The 19,542-nt window shown below is 47.6% G+C and overlaps 2 protein-coding genes across 3 annotated transcripts in view; both read left to right on the forward strand.

Moving 5' to 3' along the window:
* Nucleotides 1–978: 978 nt before the first annotated feature.
* On the forward strand, nucleotides 979–7,243 carry MMP9 (matrix metallopeptidase 9). The gene is made up of 13 exons (XM_031954587.1): nucleotides 979–1,143; nucleotides 1,424–1,656; nucleotides 2,003–2,151; nucleotides 2,275–2,403; nucleotides 2,541–2,714; nucleotides 2,919–3,092; nucleotides 3,201–3,374; nucleotides 3,553–3,708; nucleotides 3,921–4,206; nucleotides 4,315–4,454; nucleotides 5,148–5,298; nucleotides 5,386–5,489; nucleotides 6,924–7,243. The coding sequence occupies exons 1-13, from the start codon at nucleotides 994–996 to the stop codon at nucleotides 7,040–7,042; spliced, it is 2,139 nt and encodes a 712-aa protein (XP_031810447.1). The 5' UTR covers nucleotides 979–993; the 3' UTR covers nucleotides 7,043–7,243.
* A 421-nt stretch (nucleotides 7,244–7,664) lies between these two features.
* The window catches only part of SLC12A5 (solute carrier family 12 member 5), a 41,418-nt gene continuing 29,540 nt past the window's right edge, over nucleotides 7,665–19,542 (forward strand). The window contains exon 1 of one of the 2 annotated variants that reach the window (XM_031954585.1): nucleotides 7,665–7,818. In XM_031954585.1, the coding sequence (XP_031810445.1) occupies nucleotides 7,680–7,818 (139 nt within the window). In that variant the 5' untranslated portion in view covers nucleotides 7,665–7,679. Of the gene's footprint in view, nucleotides 7,819–15,247; nucleotides 15,583–19,542 lie in introns of those variants that run through there. The other variant, XM_031954584.1, reaches the window with a different exon arrangement.

Consider the following 19,542-nt stretch of genomic DNA (forward strand, 5'->3'; position numbering starts at 1 on the left):
TTAGAGATGACTTACCCAAGGTGACACCGCAAGTTTATGTCATAGTAGTCACTAGAGTCTGGATCTTTTTTCTGAATCTCAACCCAAGGCCCTTTCTGTTGTACCCAATTGCTCCTCCAGAAGGAGAAGGAATATGTTATGTGATATATATATGAGAGAGAGACAAAAGAGAGCAGCAATTCAATTAAATTTAACAAATGTTCATTAAGCACTTACTATGTGCCAGGCATTGCACTAAATGCTGGGCAAAAGACAATCCCTCATGGAGCTTATTATCTCAAATAAATTAAGAGTAAACCATACATTTCTTGTCAATGTAAGAGTTGCTTAACATCTATTATCTCACTTAATGAAGGCAAGAACTTAGTGAGGTAGGTTTAGCAATTAGGAAACTGAAACCTAGACAAGAGAATTATTTTATTTATTTCACTCAGGTAGCAAATAGTAGAGGAGGCTTCTAACCCAGATATTTTAAATTCTTAATACAGAACATTTTCTTCTTCATCAATCTCCCTCCCTTGAATAGAGACCATCCCCAGAAGACCCCAAAATATGCTGAACTCTCTGTTTCCAGTGGGACCCTGAACCCACTGACTTCATCCACCTTATGCTGTTCTCACAGACTCTGCAATTTGGAAAACCTCAGATTTATCCTGTTGTGCCCAAACTCCTTCAGCTTGGCTGTGATTTCCTGCATGTGCAGTCCTGACTCAACAAATCAAACCCCAGTTAAAAGAGAGTGGTGAGAGAAAAGGCATAGTTATGAGGGCTGAAACTAGGCAAAGAGGGTCAAATGTGAACCTCAGTGGAAGAAAAGCCCCCCAGACAGATAGAGACTTTTGAATCTCCTGACTCACTATTGGCAGACTTGAAGAGGAGAGTGAAAGGGGCGGAGTTCCTGCCCCTCCTTCCTTTCTGCCTGCCCCCTGACTCATCCTCTGTTCTATAAAGCCCCTTCTGCCCCTTTGGGCCCAGGCTCCTAGACAACTCACCATGAAACTGCTTTGGCCTTTCCTTAATCTGATGCTCTTAGTGCTGGGCTGCTGCTCAGCTGCCCCTCGAAAGCACCCCTCGGCGGGGCCTGTCCTGATTCACTTCCCAGGAGAGAAAACCAACCATCTTACAAATGAGCAATTCGCTGAGGTAGGCAACTGGCCCGCCCAACGGACTTGAGAGATAGGACAGGAGGAAAGAGGAAAGAAAAAATGGACAGGGAATAAGTAGGTCAGGAGTATGCCCAGGATACTGGGGAATGAACTAGGACCTAAACGAGGAGTGTGGGGTGTGCCAGAAGATAGGTTTTGGCATGTAGGAGGGCTGACTGGCATTAGGGAATATGTGCCCAGGGACTATAAAGGGCAGAAATTGGGGCCCGCTTATGGGAGAGGATTAGGACGGTCAACTGTCAATCATTTTCCACCAGGAATACCTGTATCGTTACGGCTACATCCCCCTAGGGATGCTGAATGGCACCGAGTCTATTTTGAAGAATGCGCTAAGTAAACTCCAGCGTCAGCTGGCCCTACCCGAGACAGGAGAGCTGGACAGCGCCACTATAGCAGCAATGCGCGCTCCACGCTGCGGTGTACCCGACGTGGGCGGATTCCAAACCTTCCAGAACGAGCTCAAGTGGAAACATCAGAACATCACCTATCGGTTAGCGGGAAGAGGAGTCAGGGGGTGGGGAGTGAGGGAGCAGTCCGATAGCAGGAACTCTTGGGGCCAGAGAGGCAATCTGGTGTGGTGGAAAGAGCACAAGACGAGAAATTAGGAGATCTGGCCTTCAGTCCCAGCTCTGGCACTAACTTGTTATATGACCTTATACAGTCCCCCGCTTTGGGCTTGGCTCCTCTTTTGAAAATAGTCAGAACGGCGAGAGGATTTCTAAGGTTTCTTCCCGGTCTAACAGTTCCGGTGGTGTGTGTGTGTGTGTGTGTGTGTGTGTGTGTGTGTGTGTACTAGCACTCCTGCGCTCTTTCTTGATTCTCTCACCTCCCTGCAGGGTCCAGAATTACTCCCCAGACCTGCCTCCTGAGGTGACGGATGACGCTTTCAAACGAGCCTTTGCTCTGTGGAGTAGCGTGACCCCACTCACCTTCACTCGTCTCAGTAGTGGGGACGCGGACATCCTTATTAGGTTTGGGACCAAAGGTGAGGGAACAATCAACTGAACGTTGTGGTGGGGCAAAGGGTGAGCGGAAAGTAAAAATGGGCATCTATACTCCCTTCCTGCAGCCTCAGATTGACCCGGTCCTTTCCTTTTTTCTTTGTCAGAACATGGTGATGGATATCCTTTCGACGGGAAAGATGGGCTCTTGGCTCATGCTTTCCCCCCCGGCCCAGGAATCCAAGGAGATGCCCATTTTGACGACGACGAGTTCTGGACCCTGGGCAAAGGCGTCGGTGAGACTTCGTATGCGCTCCCCTCCCTCTCTTCCCCATCCTTCCTCACTGAATTTTGCATCTCTTCTTTTCCCGGGTAAGTCTCTTCCTTGGAAAGGCCCAGTACGACCTAATTTCTGTTCCTCCTTTCCTTTCAGTGGTCCAAACGCGGTTCGGGAACGCAGATGGCTCCCCCTGCCACTTTCCCTTTATCTTCGAGGGCCGTTCTTTCTCTTCCTGCACCACCGAAGGCCGCTCTGATGGGCTACTCTGGTGCAGCACTACTGCTGACTACGACACTGACCGGCTCTGGGGCTTCTGCCCCAGTGAATGTGAGCTGCGGGTCTAGATGCTTTGCTTGGGGGGAGGGGGGAGGTGAAAAGAAAGTGAGGAAAACATGAGAAGAAGGGGGTGGGGAGATAGTGGCTCCTCCTTGGGCTTCCTCAGATCTAGGTGCTGAGGTTCTAACTCTCAAGTTCTAGCTAGTGAACGAAAGTGAGAGGGAACCGAATCTCAGTATTGCTTCTTGACTCTAGTGCTCTACACCCTGGATGGTAACGCCAATGGAGAGCCCTGCGTGTTCCCCTTCACCTTTGAGGGTCGTTCCTACACTGCCTGTACCACCGAAGGACGCTCTGACGGCTATCGCTGGTGCGCTACCACCTCCAGTTACGATCAGGACAAGCGTTATGGCTTCTGTCCCAACCGAGGTACGCTGATTCTGCCTTCCAGTGCACTTCTCCCCACCTAATCTTCCCGAAGGAGAATGTCTTCCTCCCCGCCCTTGTCCCCCTCACCTCCAGACTCTACTTCCACAGATACTGCGGTAATTGGAGGCAACTCCCAAGGGGAACCCTGCGTCTTTCCCTTCACTTTCCTGAATCGAGAATACTCCGCCTGCACCAGTGAGGGCCGCACTGACGGTCGCCTCTGGTGTGCGACAACCGATGACTTCGACCGTGACCGCAAGTGGGGATTCTGCTCCGATAGAGGTGTGTAGGATGTATAGGATAAGTATCTCATAGGAATAACTCCAGCTAAAACAGCCTCACATGAAGGGTGAATAGTAAAAAGTTTCAGAGGCTAGGAAGGGATGAAGTGAGGATGGGAGGGGGAGGGAACAGGGTGCGAGAGGCTGAACCCTTTCTTCCTTCTCCGTTCCTCGTTCAGGGTACAGTTTATTCCTTGTGGCAGCACACGAGTTTGGGCATGCACTGGGCTTGGATCACTCAGCTGTGCGGGAAGCGTTGATGTTCCCAATGTACTCTTTTACCGAGGAACCCCCATTGCATCCGGATGACATAGAGGGAATTCAATATCTGTACGGTGAGGGTGATACCCTATCTGGTTATGTTGTGAAAGGGGGCAGGGAACCAACATCCAAATGGTGAGAAAGCATCCTGATTTCAATATCTACATATTGAAAGATGGTGATAGGAAAGGCACCACATTACCTGTGGAATTGGGTAATGAGCATTGAGAGAGGGATAATGATTGAGAAGAAGAGTCTTATTCCATTCTTGTGTTCCTATCTTCAGGTTCTAGGATTGAGCCGGAACCCAAACCTCCGACCTCCAATCCTTTAGAGCCAGATTCTACCACCCAGGCCAATGCCTGCCCCACCCTGCCCCCCACTGTCAGACCCACTGGTCCTCCTACCGCTCGACCCTCAGCACCCCCCACTGCTGGTCCCACCGGTCCTCCCACAGCCAACCCCACTGTGCCTCCCACTGGGCCTTTTGATCCAGCTGATGACGTTTGTGGCGTCCAGATATTCGACGCCATCGCTGAGATCGGGGGCCAACTTCACTTCTTTAAAGACGGGTGAGCAAAGGGGTCTGGGACCATTGAGAGGGGACTTGGATGCAGTTCTGGGAGGAAATACCCTGAGTTGTGACTGAGCGCCCCCTGCTGTCCTCTTTTCTTCCCCAGGCGGTATTGGCGAATCCAGCAGGGCTCCAGGAGACGGGCTCAAGGACCTTTCTTCATCGCCAAGACCTGGCCTGCATTGCCCCCAAAACTGGACACAGCTTTCGAAGATCCACTGACTAAGAAACTCTTCTTCTTCGCAGGTAAAGACTAGGGAACTCCTCCCCCAACAAGCTTCCAGGAGCCCTCCCCATCAGACAGGTCCTTAATGGATGAGCGCCTGTATGATTTATACATGCCATACAAAGTCATTACCCTATCCACTCTGGACTGGGATAATAACTCTGTAACCCAGATAAAATGTAGGTTCATGACCTATGAAAATGGACGGGAGTTCAGAAACCATCTAGGTCAAACTTCTCATTTTGCAGATTGTGATTTGTCCCTGGTTACATTAAAATAGCTAATAGCAGAATTAGAATAAGAATTGATCTCCAAGGAAGCCCTCTTTTCATCATACCTCACTGTCTCTCCCTTTCCCTTGGAAAATTCAAAAGTACAAAGTACCATGGGAATAGAATTTCTTTTACACCTAACAATAATAAATAACTCACTTTCTTATAATACTTTAAAGTTTATAAAGTTTTTTTCTTCATTATAGTTTTGTGAAGTAGGCAAAATATGACTCTCCTTCCTTCCCTCCCCTTCATTTTACAGATAAGGAAGCTCAGAAAGATTTTATGACTTTCTCATGATCATACAGCTAAATAAGTGTTAGAACAGATTCAAATCCAGGTCTCTTGATTCCAAATCCAGCACTCTTTCTATTATATTATCCTAATCTTCCAAAATTTCTTTTGGATGTAGGTCCTTAGTTTCTCTCTTACTTTCTGCAGGCCAGCAGGTGTGGATATACACAGGTCAGTCAGTTCTGGGTCCCCGACGACTGCAGAAACTGGGTTTGAATTCCAGAGTGCAAAGTATAACTGGTGCCATTCAACGTAATGGGGGCAAGGTGCTATTGTTCAACGAGAATAAATTTTGGAGGTAAAAGAGAGTTTGAACAGAGCAAGGTGATTGGGCAGTGGAATGCTTAGGGTAGGTTGGGACAGAAATCCAATATTTTATTTCAAGGTTGGATCTGAAGAAGCAAAAGGTAGACCAAAGTGAACCTTACCCTGTGGAGGATATGTTTCCTGGAGTACCAGAGAACTCTCATGATGTTTTCCTGTATCAAGGTAAGGAATCAAGGTCTCTTCTCTATGTCCTGTTACTCCAAGACTTTCTCTACATTCTCTGCCCCCTTTCCCTATGATCCTCATGAGGTCAAACAGGATTTGTCATTTGAGAAGGAAAGGGTAGAATTGACTTGGGAATATTTATAATTGGGGGCAATAAAAATAAAAATAAAGTATAGATCAATCAGTTTATAATTATTGAAAACCTTCTAGAACAGGAGTTTTTAATCTTGGATCCACAGACTCCAAGTGGTCTGTAAGATAGAATTCAGGGGGTCATGAATCCAGATGGGGGAAAATACATCTTTATTCCAATAGAATTGGCTTCCTTTGTAATCTATGTATTTTATTTGATTAGTTTAAAAACATGATTCTGAAGAGATCCATAGACTTCACTAGATTGCCAAAGGCAGTCATGATATAAAGAAGGTGAAGAATTCATTTTCTAGAAGGCATTATTAAAAAATAGTGTGTAAGCAATTTAGAGCAAAGAGAAGCAGTGATCATCAGGAGCCAATCAAGGTTCACTCAAAACAAGCTCTATTAGACTAAGCTAATTTCCTTTTTTTGACCTACAGATAGAGTTAATGCTTATCAAATTTGGAGATGATACAAAAACTGGGAAGAGATGTTAACGTGTTGGATAGCCAAGGGAAAAGTCTATAGGACTGTTGGATTTACTCTAATAAATTTAACTCTAATGAGGATAAATATAAAGTTCTGCACTTGGATTCTAAAAATCTTTAGTATATCTATATTGGGGGGAAAATGTGGCTAGCCAACACAGGGTGATAACAGTGGTAGGGTTTATAGCAAGTTCCATATGAGTCATTTCTGTCATGTGGCAGCTAAACAAATCTCAGTCTCCATGATTCAAAGTCTAATGTCCAGAATCAAAGAGGTAATTATTCCCATTGTTCTCTGACTTGATCAAATGCTATTAGGAGTACTGAGAACTTTATTTTAGGAAGAACATTGAAAAACTGTAGCCTTTCCAGAGAATGACCAGGATGAGAACTCATGTTATAGAGGAATAGGTTGAAGAAATTGGAGGATGTTTAGCCTGGAGAAGAGATTTAGAGTATCTGAAGAATTATCATAAGAAAAAAGTCTCACACTTGGGCAATGAAGGGAAATTTACAGGAAGACAAATTTCAGCTCAGTAAAAAGGGAGCCCTTCCAAAAATTTCAAACAATAGATCTAGCTGCCTTTTTTTTTTCTTAGTAGTGAGCTCCCCACCTTCTGAGATATTCAAATAGAGTCTAGATAACCCTTGTTAAGATTGCAATAAGGAGATTCGTCCCAATCGGTGGAAGACTGGATTGTAGAGGACATTCTGTCACTGGGTGGGGAGATTAAAATAGGTGACTTCTGAGATCCCTTTTTATATCTGAGATACTATCTTCACATTTCCTATTCACTTCCCCCATTAGAAAATGCGTACTTCTGCCAGGACCGCTACTTCTGGCGAGTGAACCTTCGGGACCAGGTGAATAAGGTGGATCAGGTGGGCTACGTGACCTACGACCTCCTGAACTGCCCAGAGGAGTAACCTTTCAGCTCTCCATGGATGCTCTCAGAGAAAGTGGGTATAAGAGCTGAGGAAGGAGAAGACGAAGTTTTGCTGTGCAAATGGGGATCTGAAAGGAGCGGGAGGTGCGGGCCGGCCCGCAGCGGGAGGCAGGGCAGGGCAGGTCCAGTTCCTTCCTCCCAGTCGGGAATGTTGCTAATAAACTCGGATTTTCAAAGCCTTGCTCAATCGGATTTCGTTTGTCCTCTTGGGGCCATGATCGGGGAAAGGACTGAGGGGGAGGGGTCTGTGTGTAGTAGTGGTGGGGGGAGGTGTTTTAAGATTTAACGGAACAGAGAGAAGATTCCTTTTGACTGGAAAGAGGAGCCTGACCTGTGTTGAATCAGAGTCAACCACCTCTCTGCGCTCCTCCATCCTACCCCAGTCAAATATACCCGCACGTTTTCCTATGCTTGGGGCTGTCTTTTCGAAAAGACCGAGCAAGAGAGTACAGGGCGCTAGGACCCTGCGAGGCGAGTAGCGGTAGCTGGGCTGGGGGTGGGGGAGCGGCTCAGTCTCCCTCCAGGAGACCCGGCTGCAGCGCCTTAAAAGCTCTCGGTCCAGACCTGAGCACCTAGTACCTGAACTCCCCACTGCTGACCTCCACGCCACACGCACCATGAGTCGGAGGTTCACAGTCACTTCTCTGTCCCCTATGGTTCATCAGGGGTCCTCCAGCCCGGGCCCCTACTTGGACCCCGACCCGCAGGGTTGCCGGGGAGAAGACGCCAAAGGTAGCCGAGGCTCGGAGGACAGCTGTCAGGGACCGAAAGGAAAAGAGGCGGGGCTCGGCTGACCTGGGGAGAAAGGGCGGGGCCAGAGCCAAGGGGTGGGGACTAACCTGATGAATGGCCTTGGGAAGAAGGGGCGGGGCTAACTCGAAGTGGGCAGGGCCTTTAGAAAGGGCGGGGTTGAGCGCTCTGGGAATTTGGTTCGGTGAATTGGCCCAGAGGGGATAGATAGGGTGGATTAGGCTGAAAGAAGGAAGTCTAAAAGGGGAGGATTTAAATGGGGAAGGGGCGGGAACTAGCTGGGGTTTAGGATGGACATGAGCCTGGTTTTAGAATGGGATGGATCTTTTAGGGAAAAAATTCGCATTCCAGGCTAGACGAAGGACTCCAGGTTTTTTTTGGAGCCATCAAGACACCTGACAAGCGGTTGAGGGACTCGAGGAACCCTTGCCCTCCTCGCCACCATTCAGCTTTCCCGGAGAGCCAGAAAGAATCTGGACCTTAGGCTTGGGCCTTAGGATCCTATTTTCTCTCCTGGCCTTTGCTTGCAAATCGTCCTGTGCTTCAGTTTCTCCCTGTGGGAGAGGAGGAACGTCCCTCAATTTCCCTTCTTTCAAGAAAACCGCATCCTTCTCCTCTTTCTTGCCTCTCCCTTAAGTTATATTAACTGGCTACATGACCTGGGACAAATTCTTTTCTTCTCCAGGCCTCATATATCCACCTGCAAAACAGAAGGGGTGTGAACTCAGTAATGCCTAAGGTCTTGACTAGGCACTAGGTTGACACTCTGGAATAGGGTAATAGGATCCTAGACCACTTACATTCACTAGTACACTCACTAGAGAAAACACCTGCCCCTGGCCAGCTGTTTCGAAGTGGTAGGGCCACTTTTCCTTGGATGTGATTCTCTTTTTGGCTCTCTAACTAGCTATCCAAAAGGACCTTACTCTACTATGCCCTAACAACACCTTACCTAGTTACTCAGCATGTCTACTTTCCACCTAGGATGGGCCAGTTCTCTTTTCATCTTTTGGTTTTGTTCTAGTTTTGCTCACTAGCTACATCTTAATCCTCATCTTCATTTCCTCTTTTTCCTTCCTCCTCTTTGAATTGGACTGAATTGGTGGTCTGATATACTTGAGGCTGAACCTAATGTTTCTATGATGCAGCACACACTTACAATCAAACATTTCTTCTTCTTTCCTGTCCTAGTGTCCCTTCCCTCTGGAAATTTGATTCATTCTGTGAGCACTATACAAATGCCCATATAAACCCCAGTGTGTATGTGGAATGATGTGTAAGTTTGTATGCTATTATGTGGGTACAAGGACTGAGAATATATTCATCCCAGATGTGTTCTGATTGTTTCTGCTCATGACCTGGTGTGTGTGTGTGTGTGTGTGTGTGTGTGTATAGCCTATGGATATTTGGGGGTAGGGAGGTATAAAAATACAAATATTTGGGCCTTAGTATTATATAGATTGCGTATGGACTAGTATGATTGAGAAAACTGCCTTAAGTATATCCTTGTACATGTAAAAGATGTGGCATTTCTGTCTAGTTTGTGTGGCATGTGCATATACAAACTTGTCTCTGTGATTTCTGGAAAGTAGGTGTAGCTAATGATGGTGACTTCCTGGAGGTGGGAATGGTATGGGATGAGTGTCCATATATGCAAGTTATGTTAGAAGAGTGGGGTAGTATTTTCATCCCACACTTAGGGATCAAAGGGATATTTTCAATGTTCTATGAAATCTTAGAACATAATCCCCACCACCACTTCAGATAGATCCCTCCCTCTTGATCCCATTCCCTGACTATGAGCCCCAGGAGAACAAATGAAAGCTAATTGAGCAAGGCATGGTGAGTCAATATTTGTTTGTATGTAATTATGTTTAGGTGTGTACCTATCTATGTCTCTATCTGTTGCCATGTCTCATATCTGAGATTCACTCTTTTGAGATGACTCAAACAACCATTTAATCCTCAAAAAACTTAAAACAGATTTAACTATCCACCTTCTCATATATTACTTATATGGGAAGTATAGAAGTGATTGCTCCTGGAACATCTGCCTGACACTTTGCTCTGGCTGTTTCTGATCCATCTCTATCCTAAGTGGAAAGAAACTCTCTATTCCTTCCATTTGAAAAAGAGAAGGGGCTCTTTTGGAGGACTGAAGTTAAAGCATTTGTAGAAAGAAGAGGAAATAGGTACTCTTTTGGAGATTTCATGCTGGGATAAGAGTTAATCCTGCAGACTGCAGAATTCTGCCCTAAATATAGCTTGGATTCTAAGGGAAAATCTGTACTATGCATAGGAGAATTTGGTAGGCAGTAGTGTATGAACCTTAGGCTCTATCCTAGTCCTCAGTTCTTTTATTAACAATTTCCTTTGAACTAGTGAAGTTCTTTATAGCTTGTTTTCCTCAAATATTTTATTTTGGATTGGACTTATGCTTTATCAATGAAGGAACTCCCAGTGAGAAAATTATCTACAGATGCAACTAATATCTGCTTTGCAATGGGCATTGAAAGGTTAAGTGACTTGCCCAGGGTCACAACATCAATATGTATGAAAAGAAGTTGAAAACAGATCTTCACTCAAGAAAGATTATTACTAAGCCATGCTACCTGTCTTCTCCATCAGTACCATGGGAAGAATGATTGGGATATGCAATGAAGGAGCAGATACTATTCTGCTTCTGTTTCTTCATGGAGAGAATGACAGTGATGTAGTAAAAAGGGAACCAATGAACTACTTCCACCTCAGTTTCCCCATTTGTACCATAGAAAGAATGTTATCAATCCAGAAGATAGGAATGTCCCTGAGCAGATGGCCTATGCTCACAACTCCATTCTGTACATATCCACCTCCTATCCCAATATATAGGATCCAAGACAGGTCAGGGCATTCAGTCATACCTCACATACAAGGTGAGTTGCCTGGAAATCTCCATGGCAACAAACTGGTTACGAAGAAGGCTGCTGTTACCACGGCAACAGATTTCCTCCCTCTTTTCCTCCCTCTCAATGAACCAGAGATATCCGATTCCTAGGAGTCTGAGACTGAGGGTGGAGGCTCATGCCTCTCAAACTTTAGACCTGGACCTCAATGTGGGAGCAGGGGAGAGGGGACAAGACCAAATCTTAGGGACTCAGTGGCTGTTGGGGTCCTGTTGTCTTGGAGATGGAACTGCAGCCTGTTAATTAAGTCATTGGTTGCCACGGAGATAGTGGTGGTGGTTGACTTGCTCTGCAGTGAGGGGGCGGGGGACTCTGCTGGACTCATCTTTTACAGTCTAGGGCTCAGGAGGGAGATGGAGGAGGCTATCAGTGGGTCTAGAGGCATCTTTGTTATGGAGATTGGAGTGGGAGTGAGGGTGGCAGGATATGGAGGCTGATAGGTGAAATAAGATCCAGAGTGAGAGGAATATTGTCTCTTATGGGGTTCTGGGATTGGAGGGCCTGATTCTTCCTCCATCCCAAGCTGGTAGGTACTACTAATCAATAGATTCTGCCTCTCTGAAGGCAGAGATGGTATTAATTTGCCTTGAGTCAAAAATATTTTAAAAATAACATCAAGGTGGGAGCACAGATTTCTTTCACCTTCCAGATAATGAAGTTGGACCAGGTTATTGCTCGTCTCATCAAAATCTGATATTCTATATTCTAAGGTCTTTCAACTCTGATATTCTGTGTTTTTATTTTTGTTCTAAGTTTCCCTTCAATCTTTAACATTCTGTGTATTGAACAGGGGAACCTGATAGGATAGGGGTGTATACATGTTTATTGAGAGGTCTCACAGACCAGCAAGCTATCCCTGCCCAAATCTCTGGTCCAAAGGTAACACTTGGGAGATGGGAATCTGATATCCAGAACGGATTAGCCTTCCTAGGGAGCTAAATACTGAACTCAAGTTCAATTTGTATGGACAGACAAATCTGAAGTCTTGGGGATTCTTGGGAAAGAAGAGATTTTCCCCTCCTCCACCCTTAAGCTAAATTGTCCCAGCTCTCACCACATGGGACTCTGAACTGGATTAAAAATATGATTGCAAGAATGGCCTAGAGAATTGTAAAATAACCAAATATTGATTTCCAATATCCAATTTTTAGAAGCACTAGGTTTCAGGATCCAAGTTGGAGCTCTGAATTGGCCTCTTCCTGAGAGAATTGAGGAATGTTTATCATGAGGCTAGTTTTTCATGATTTAACTACCTTTATTTCATAACAAACAGGGATTCTAAGCAGTATAGAGCTAAGCTCTCTTTCTGGAGGGAAAGGTGGCTTTTCTGGCCAGAAGATGGTGCTCTGGAGGTGGCTGTGTGTCCAGAATCATGGTCATTCCTACAGTTCTTGCTGAATACTTCCCCCTTAGTGGCTTTCTGATGCCCATTTCAGATTCCTGATCTCAGCCTCCCTTTTGTTTTCAAGATACACCTTGTGGTTGGACCAAGGTAGGAAATTGTCCCTTGAATTAGAGGAATTCAGAATCATGAGTATCATACATGGAAGAGAACTCTGAAATTACCTAGTTCAACCTCTACCTAAAGCAGGAATGTTATATTCCCCACAAGTGGTCATAGAATCTCTGCTAAAATATGAGATTTTTCTTCATGGATCATAAAGAAAGGCGGTGTCCACTTGTGAACCATACTATAATTTTCAAGGTAAAGATGGCTATGACAAAGTCAAGAGAATCCCAAAAGTGCAGGAGATGCCTAGGAATTCTTATGCTAATTTATGTAATGAAAATTTTCCATAGCCAATCTATTAACTGCCTCTGCAGACTCAGCCACCAAATAAACCTGGGGATCTAGCCCATAGTCAAGTTCATATTTGCTATACTTTATTTTTAGAAAAAAATATTATGTTGATGTTATTCTTCACATTGATGTAACTTCTCAATAGAACTTCTTACTTTCCTCCACTCCCATAGAACCCTCCCTTATAACAAATAATTAGAGTTCAGCAAAACAAATAAAATATTAGCCATTTATGAAAATATGTCTTTCCCTACAACTACAGTTTACTAACACTTTGCTGAGAAGTGACAAGCATAATTTACTGTCAAGCCTTTGTAGTTATGGCTGACCTTTCCTCTCATACCTTTCTGGGAATCTAATTAGGAGGCTGAAAAATACTTCCTCTCATCTTCATCCTCATCTTCCACAATGAGTTTCAGCCTCTGAAGGGTCTCCTGAAAACTGAAATCAATTGATCACTGTGGTCAGTAGTATGTGATCAATCCATAAAAGATGGGCCAGTTCCTAAGGACTCCACATGCTTGACCAAGTTTGAGGTCTATGACAGATTCAAGAAAACCAATCTGGACATTTGGCCTTTGTCCATGGTACTGAAGGAGTCAGTGGCCCATAACAATGTCTATTTATTAGTTAATCCAATGATCATTTATTAAACTTATTCTATATGAATAGAAATGAGGGAAGATGAAAAAAATGTACATACAACACAGCTCTTGCCCTCATGAAACTCACAGTCCAGTAGTGATATTAGTTCATATATCTAAAGCACTTTAGGAGAGCTCTATTGTTTCTAGTCCTACCCTGGAATGATTAGGGAAGGAAGGAAGATAATAGGATTTAAAGCTGAAAGGAACATTAGAGGATCATTCAGTGCAAACCTCACATTTTAAATATGAGTAAACTGAGGTTCAGAAAAGCTAAGTGACTTGTATGGGGCCATAAATGTCAGAATAATAAATATCAGAAATAGGATCTCGAGCTAGGTCTTTTCATGTGAGGTCCAGCACACTAAAACCAAGTGCTAAGATTGGGTCTTCTTCATCTAGCTCTCCTTTCTTCCACAGGTCTTCCTGTGGTCTTCCATAGACATTCCAGAAAAGAACTCTGGAACTTTGGACTTTCCACTCCAGAGCCCACGAGTCTACTTTGTAGACCAGGAACTGGATAGTGGCTTTGTCTTGTGGACATTGGTAACTACTTTGGGAGAAGATGAGAACATTCAGTTTAATGGGAATGGGAAGAAGGAGAATAGCTGAGTTTGAGCTAGATTTCAATTATCTGTCAAATCTTGTAATTTAAGAGAAGCTGAACGATATAGCTGAGTCTCTCTCACTCCCTTCACTCTGGCAATGTAATGGTCCCATAATAAATGGAAGGGGAGGGAGACGTCATAGCCTTGAAGGGAGAGAGAATGACTGAGGCTCAGGTCACTGTGACTAGGGTCATTTTTAATGTGATCTCCTTCTGCAGAACCTCCCTTTTCTGATATTAGGCCTTTCTAGAGCTTCATCTGTTCCTTTCTCCTTTCATTACCTCCCTTTCTTTTCCTTTCTTCTTTCCTATCACAAGTTGCTGCCTAGATCTTCACCCCGCCTACACTTTCCTGCTTGTGACTGTTGGCCCAAGGCTAGATGTCAGAAGCAGAGAGGGGCTCTGAGTAGCAAAATGGTGGAAGAGAAAGGAGAAAAGAAGGGAGGGAGGAATGTAGGGAGAATGTTGGTACTGGCAGCTCCTGATCAAAATCCTCGGATTAATGGATTAGTGGCTGGAGGACTAGGATTCTAAGGCAGAAAAGCCTGTCCCTAACCAGCAGGTGGCCACCTTCTCTTCCCCCTTCCCCCCTTCCCCCCCCCCCCCCCCCCCCCCCCCCCCCCCCCCCCCCCCCCCCCCCCCCCCCCCCCCCCCCCCCAAAGACCAAGCGCCTTACCTCTCACATCTCGGTCCAGGCCCAAGCCTCAGTTTTCCACAATTTCAGATACCCAGATCGGATCAGGCAGTAGCTAGCACAGAAACCTTAGTGTTCTCTCCTTGTCCCAAACCCCCAGCGCTTCCCAGGGAGCAAGATTGTGCTGGTATCTAATGGTGCTCTTTCTAGGGGGCTTGTCTCTGGAGCCTGGATTCAGGTGGTTTTGTAATTGTGAGGATGAGAAAGCTCACCATGTCTCCTTCCCAGAAGGACTGAGTTCCTGGGGGGTATTTGCTCCGCCACTCAACTAGGGCCTCCCTCCCCCTTCTCTTCTTCACTAGAATATGGGGGAGGGGCGGTGGGGAGAAGGGGGAGTCTTCCCCTGACAGAGAGGCTGGCGTGGGCTTGGAGTTCCTACCGGACTATCTCACTGCCCCCCGACACCCTCATCCCGGTCTGGGCCGAAGCAGACGCTGCGGGGCCGGCTCCCGACGGCCACGACCCAGTTCCCCGTGTTATTTTTAGGGCGCTGGATGGCACCTGTCCACGTGCCACAGCCCCGCCCGCACAGAGAGAGGGGCGCGCTGCGTCTGCTCAGGGGAGCTGCACCCCTCCTCCTTTCCCCGTCCTCCGTGCCCCGCACCACGCAAGCCGCGGGTCTCCGCTGGCTTCCATCTCCCCCCACCCCGCACCCTCCATCCCCTGCTTTCCTCCTCCCCCCTTTCTAAAACCCCGCCAGCGGCTCACGCCTCCTGCATACGAGATGAGCTGAGCAGCTTGGCCGCTGCGAGGGGGCGCGCGCGGGTGTGAGAGCGTGTGTGTATGTGTGTGTGTGTGTCTGGGTCTGTGTCCGGGTGTGTGCGCGGGAGAGGGAGTGTGTGTGGGAGCCCGGCGGCTCTGCACTGCAGCCTCCCCCTGCGCGGAGGGGAGATCTGGACGAAAAGGAGCGACAAGAGAGTGCTCCACGGGAGTCGGGAGGAGAGGGGGAAGGAGGCTCTCCAGCTCAGGCCGGGCAGACGCCTCGCAGCTGCAGGCTCAGTCCCCGGGGCGCAGCGCCGCGGCCACCATGCTCAACAACCTGACGGACTGCGAGGATGGCGACGGGGGAGCTAACCCGGGTAAGCCGGGGGCCTACGGGGTGGGGGAGGCAAGAAGATCGAAATGGAGGCTGCCCCTTTGGGGGCCGGGGTTACAGGCTCGGGGGCGGTCAAGTGCTGCAGAGCAGGGAGAAGGTGCTGGGGAGGAGAAATAGACAACCCTGGGGGACTGGAGGGAGGCTCCGAGTTACCCCCTGGGGCAGCTGCTGCTGCTTGGAGGCGTGGGCGCTTGCTCTGTCGGAATGCGCTCTCTGCGCTGTCCGAGGTTCTGGAATGCACCCGACGCAGCGCCTGGGGGTTGCTTGGGGCAGTGGCTTTGGGACTCTAGGGGCTAAACAGTTGAAGTGGTACAGTTCCTGCAGGGGTCTGAATAGTTCAAAGGGCTGGTCAGGAGTAGTGAATTGGAGAAGGGGGTTAGGATTGGGTTTCTAGGACCAGATTTGGGCTCTCCTGCTCCCACAGAGGAGACCCCGGAGTCGGTGCCCTCCTTCCCTAGCGCAGTGTGTGTTGCTGCCTGGCTGCACTCCGGGCAAAAGACACTGCAGTTCCTCCCCCCACTCCGCCGCACGGAGCTCACCAGCGGAGAGGGAATGCTGGAGGTGGGAGTGGAGGGTGGGGGAATAAGGGGTGGGAGTCATGTGACGACCTCCTGGCCCGGGCTGCAGAGTCCTGTTATTGTGCCTTTGGGAGATAAGGAAAAGTGGGGAGGGGGCGAGGAGAGGGTTTGTACGATTGGAGCCCTTTTACCCTAGGCTACCCCGGAGGACGTGATTAGGTCAAACTTCAGGCTTATCCTTCCCTTTGGTATTTAGTCAGAAATAGGGTCCGATTCCCCTTTCTCCCTATCTACTTGAATACATTCAGAGATGAAGCCAGGTCATCTTCCCCATTCTTTGGGACCATAGTATCCCCCTTTGCTCTAGTGTTCGGTAGTGAACCTTCCAGTTCTGTAGGCTCCGCAGTTGTCCAATTGCGGGGCTCCTGGGCATCTATCTGATCTCTGGGGTCTTCGCAGCAGTGATCATTGCACTGCAGACTGCTCTGCGGAGATTGAGAAGCCTTGCCAATGGCTCGACGTTCAGGCTGAGTCCTCTCTATCCGTTGGACATCCGCTCTATGTACCCCTACCCTGGCCTTATCTAAGAGCCTCTAGGAACACCCACCCCCTTCAGTTCCTGGTCGCCCCTAATCGGTCAGTCAATCTATTAAAACTGTCAAGACCCCCTCCCTTTGGCGGCCCCCTGGAGACACAGCGCCCCCTGCGCACTGACTCGGTTCCCAATCGGGCTGTCTGAGCTCAGCGGCTGTAAAACATTCCCCTGGGCCTCATTGATGGACAGGGCCCGAGCTACTGGCAGCTGGTTCTAAGAGATGGCCGGAGCAGAACCTGAGACCGTGGCCTATGGAGCTGAGATAGCTGAGGAGAAGGGATTGCAGACTGTGAAAAAGCCAGGGCATTATAACCTAGCCGAGGCTTTTCTCTTCACTGTTTCTGGAAATCTTAGTAAATTAAGGCCAAGCAAAGAGTCAGGGGTGTGTGTGTGTGTGTGTGTGTGTGTGTGTGTGTGTGTGTATGTGTGTGTATGTGCGTGCTCGTGTGTGTGATCCATATGGACATGGAGATGAGAAGGCAGAAGGTGAGTCTTTGTATGTCTATTTCCACCGTCCAGTTCTGTTCTACAAAGAATCAAACCCTCTCAGTTCCTAACCTCAGGAGTCTAAGGGAGGACCCTTCAAGGGCTAAAATTAAGAGGCTTCATCAGAGCCTCCCCCCCCCCCTCAATGACCCTGAAGTCCCCTGGGTCTCAGTTCTCATACCTCCCTACCTCCACTCCAACACTGGGCTCAGGCTTCAGTGCTGGGTTGGAGGGGGGAGAAAAAAAGGGGACGAGCTTTGGAAGCCTAGCAATGTTTCACTTGCTGCAGCACCCAGGGCATCCCTGTTGAGGGTGGGGGAAGAGGAGGAGTGAAAGGAGGGGAGATGTGAGGAGAGAAAGTGAACTGGTACCTTTGCTATAGGGTCTTCTTTCCCTACCTTCCAATTTGCTGGAGGGAGTAATCTTAAATCTGGAGAAAGCCTCTCCACTAGGATCAGAAGCTCCTGGAAGGAGCTTTTTGACCCCAGCACCATTGTTTCTTCCAATTTGACTCAGGTGTATTAGAAATTTACAGTGGGACACCACACCCCCGACCCCCTAATCTCTCCCTTCCCCAAAAGATTTCTTAAAAGGGGAAGATTGGAAGTCTCCTCCTCCCTGAAGCTTTGAACTCCTGGAGTTTGGTTCCCAGTATAGAGAACACTCTCTCTCTCTCTCTCTCTCTCTCTCTCTCTCTCTCTCTCTCTCTCTCCCTCTCTTTGTCTCTGTCTCCCCCTCCTCTTTGTCTCTCTACCCTCTCTCTCTCTCTCTGTCTTTGTCTCTCAGTCTGTCTGTCTGTGTCTTTCTGTCTCTGTCTCTGTCTCTCTCTCTCTCCTCTCTTTGTCTCTGTCTCCCCCTCCTCTTTGTCTCTCTACCCTCTCTCTGTCTCTCTCTCTGTCTTTGTCTCTCAGTCTGTCTGTCTGCGTCTTTCTGTCTCTGTCTCTGTCTCTCTCTCTCTCTCTTTGTCTCTGTCTCCCCCTCCTCTTTGTCTCTCTACCCTCTCTCTCTCTCTCTCTGTCTTTGTCTCTCAGTCTGTCTGTCTGCGTCTTTCTGTCTCTGTCTCTCTCTCTCTCTGTCTCTCTCTCTCTCTCCCCTCTCTTTGTCTCTGTCTCTCTCCCCTCTCTTGTCTCTCTGTCTTTGTCTCTCAGTCTGTCTGTCTGCGTCTTTCTGTCTCTTCTCTGTCTCTCTCTCTCCTCTCTTTGTCTCTTTCCCCTCCTCTTTGTCTCTCTACCCTCTCTTTCTCCTCTTCTTTGTCTCTCCATCTGTCTGTCTGCGTCTTTCTGTCTCTCTCTCTCTCTCTCTCTGTCTCTCTCTCTCTCTCCCCTCTCTTTGTCTCTGTCTCCCCCTCCTCTCTGTCTCTCTACCCTCTCTCTGTCTCTCTCTGTCTTTGTCTCCTTCGTCTGTCTGTCTTTCTTCTCTTCTCTTCTCTCTCTCTCTCCTCTCTTTGTCTCTGTCTCCCCCTCCTCTTTGTCTCTCTACCCCTCTGTCTCTCTTGCTTTTGTCTCTCATCTGTCTTCTCGTCTTTCTGTCTCTGTCTCTGTCTCTCTCTCTCTCTCCTCTCTTTGTCTCTGTCTCCCCCTCCTCTTTGTCTCTCTACCCTCTCTCTCTCTCTCTCTGTCTTTGTCTCTCAGTCTGTCTGTCTGCGTCTTTCTGTCTCTGTCTCTCTCTCTCTCTCTCTGTCTCTCTCTCTCTCTCCCCTCTCTTTGTCTCTGTCTCTCTACCCTCTCTCTGTCTCTCTCTGTCTTTGTCTCTCAGTCTGTCTGTCTGCGTCTTTCTGTCTCTGTCTCTGTCTCTCTCTCTCTCTTCCTTTCTCCCCCCCCCCTCTTTGTCTTCCCCCCTCTCTGTCTCTCTCTTTTCTTTTCTCTCAATCTGTCTTGCCTTTCTTTTTCTTCTCTTTTTTTTTTTCCTCTCTTTGTCTCTGTCTCTCTACCCTCTCTCTGTCTCTCTCTGTCTTTGTCTCTCAGTCTGTCTGTCTGCGTCTTTCTGTCTCTGTCTGTCTCTCTGTCTCTGTCTGTCTCTCTCTCTCTCTGTATGTGTGTGTCTCTCTTTGTCTCTAGTCTTTCCTCTCACCAAGAAAAGGAGAGGCCAGTGCCTAGGTGAGGAGACCAGAGTAGGCAAAGGGAGTCAGAAACAGAATCTGTTGAGAGACAGGAATGAAAACTGGGAAGGAGCCAGTCAGCACAGGGCCCCGAGAAATTTATGGACTCCTGAAATCGAGAGTAGCATGTTGTAGTGGAAAGAATGCTGAAATGGAGTCAAAAGACTGGCTTCTGGTCCTACCACTGACTCATTTTATGACCTTGGGTAACTTACTTCCCTTCTTTGGGGCTCAGTTTCCCCATTT

This window comes from Sarcophilus harrisii, chromosome 2, assembly GCF_902635505.1.
Source record: "Sarcophilus harrisii chromosome 2, mSarHar1.11, whole genome shotgun sequence".
NCBI lineage: Eukaryota > Metazoa > Chordata > Mammalia > Dasyuromorphia > Dasyuridae > Sarcophilus > Sarcophilus harrisii.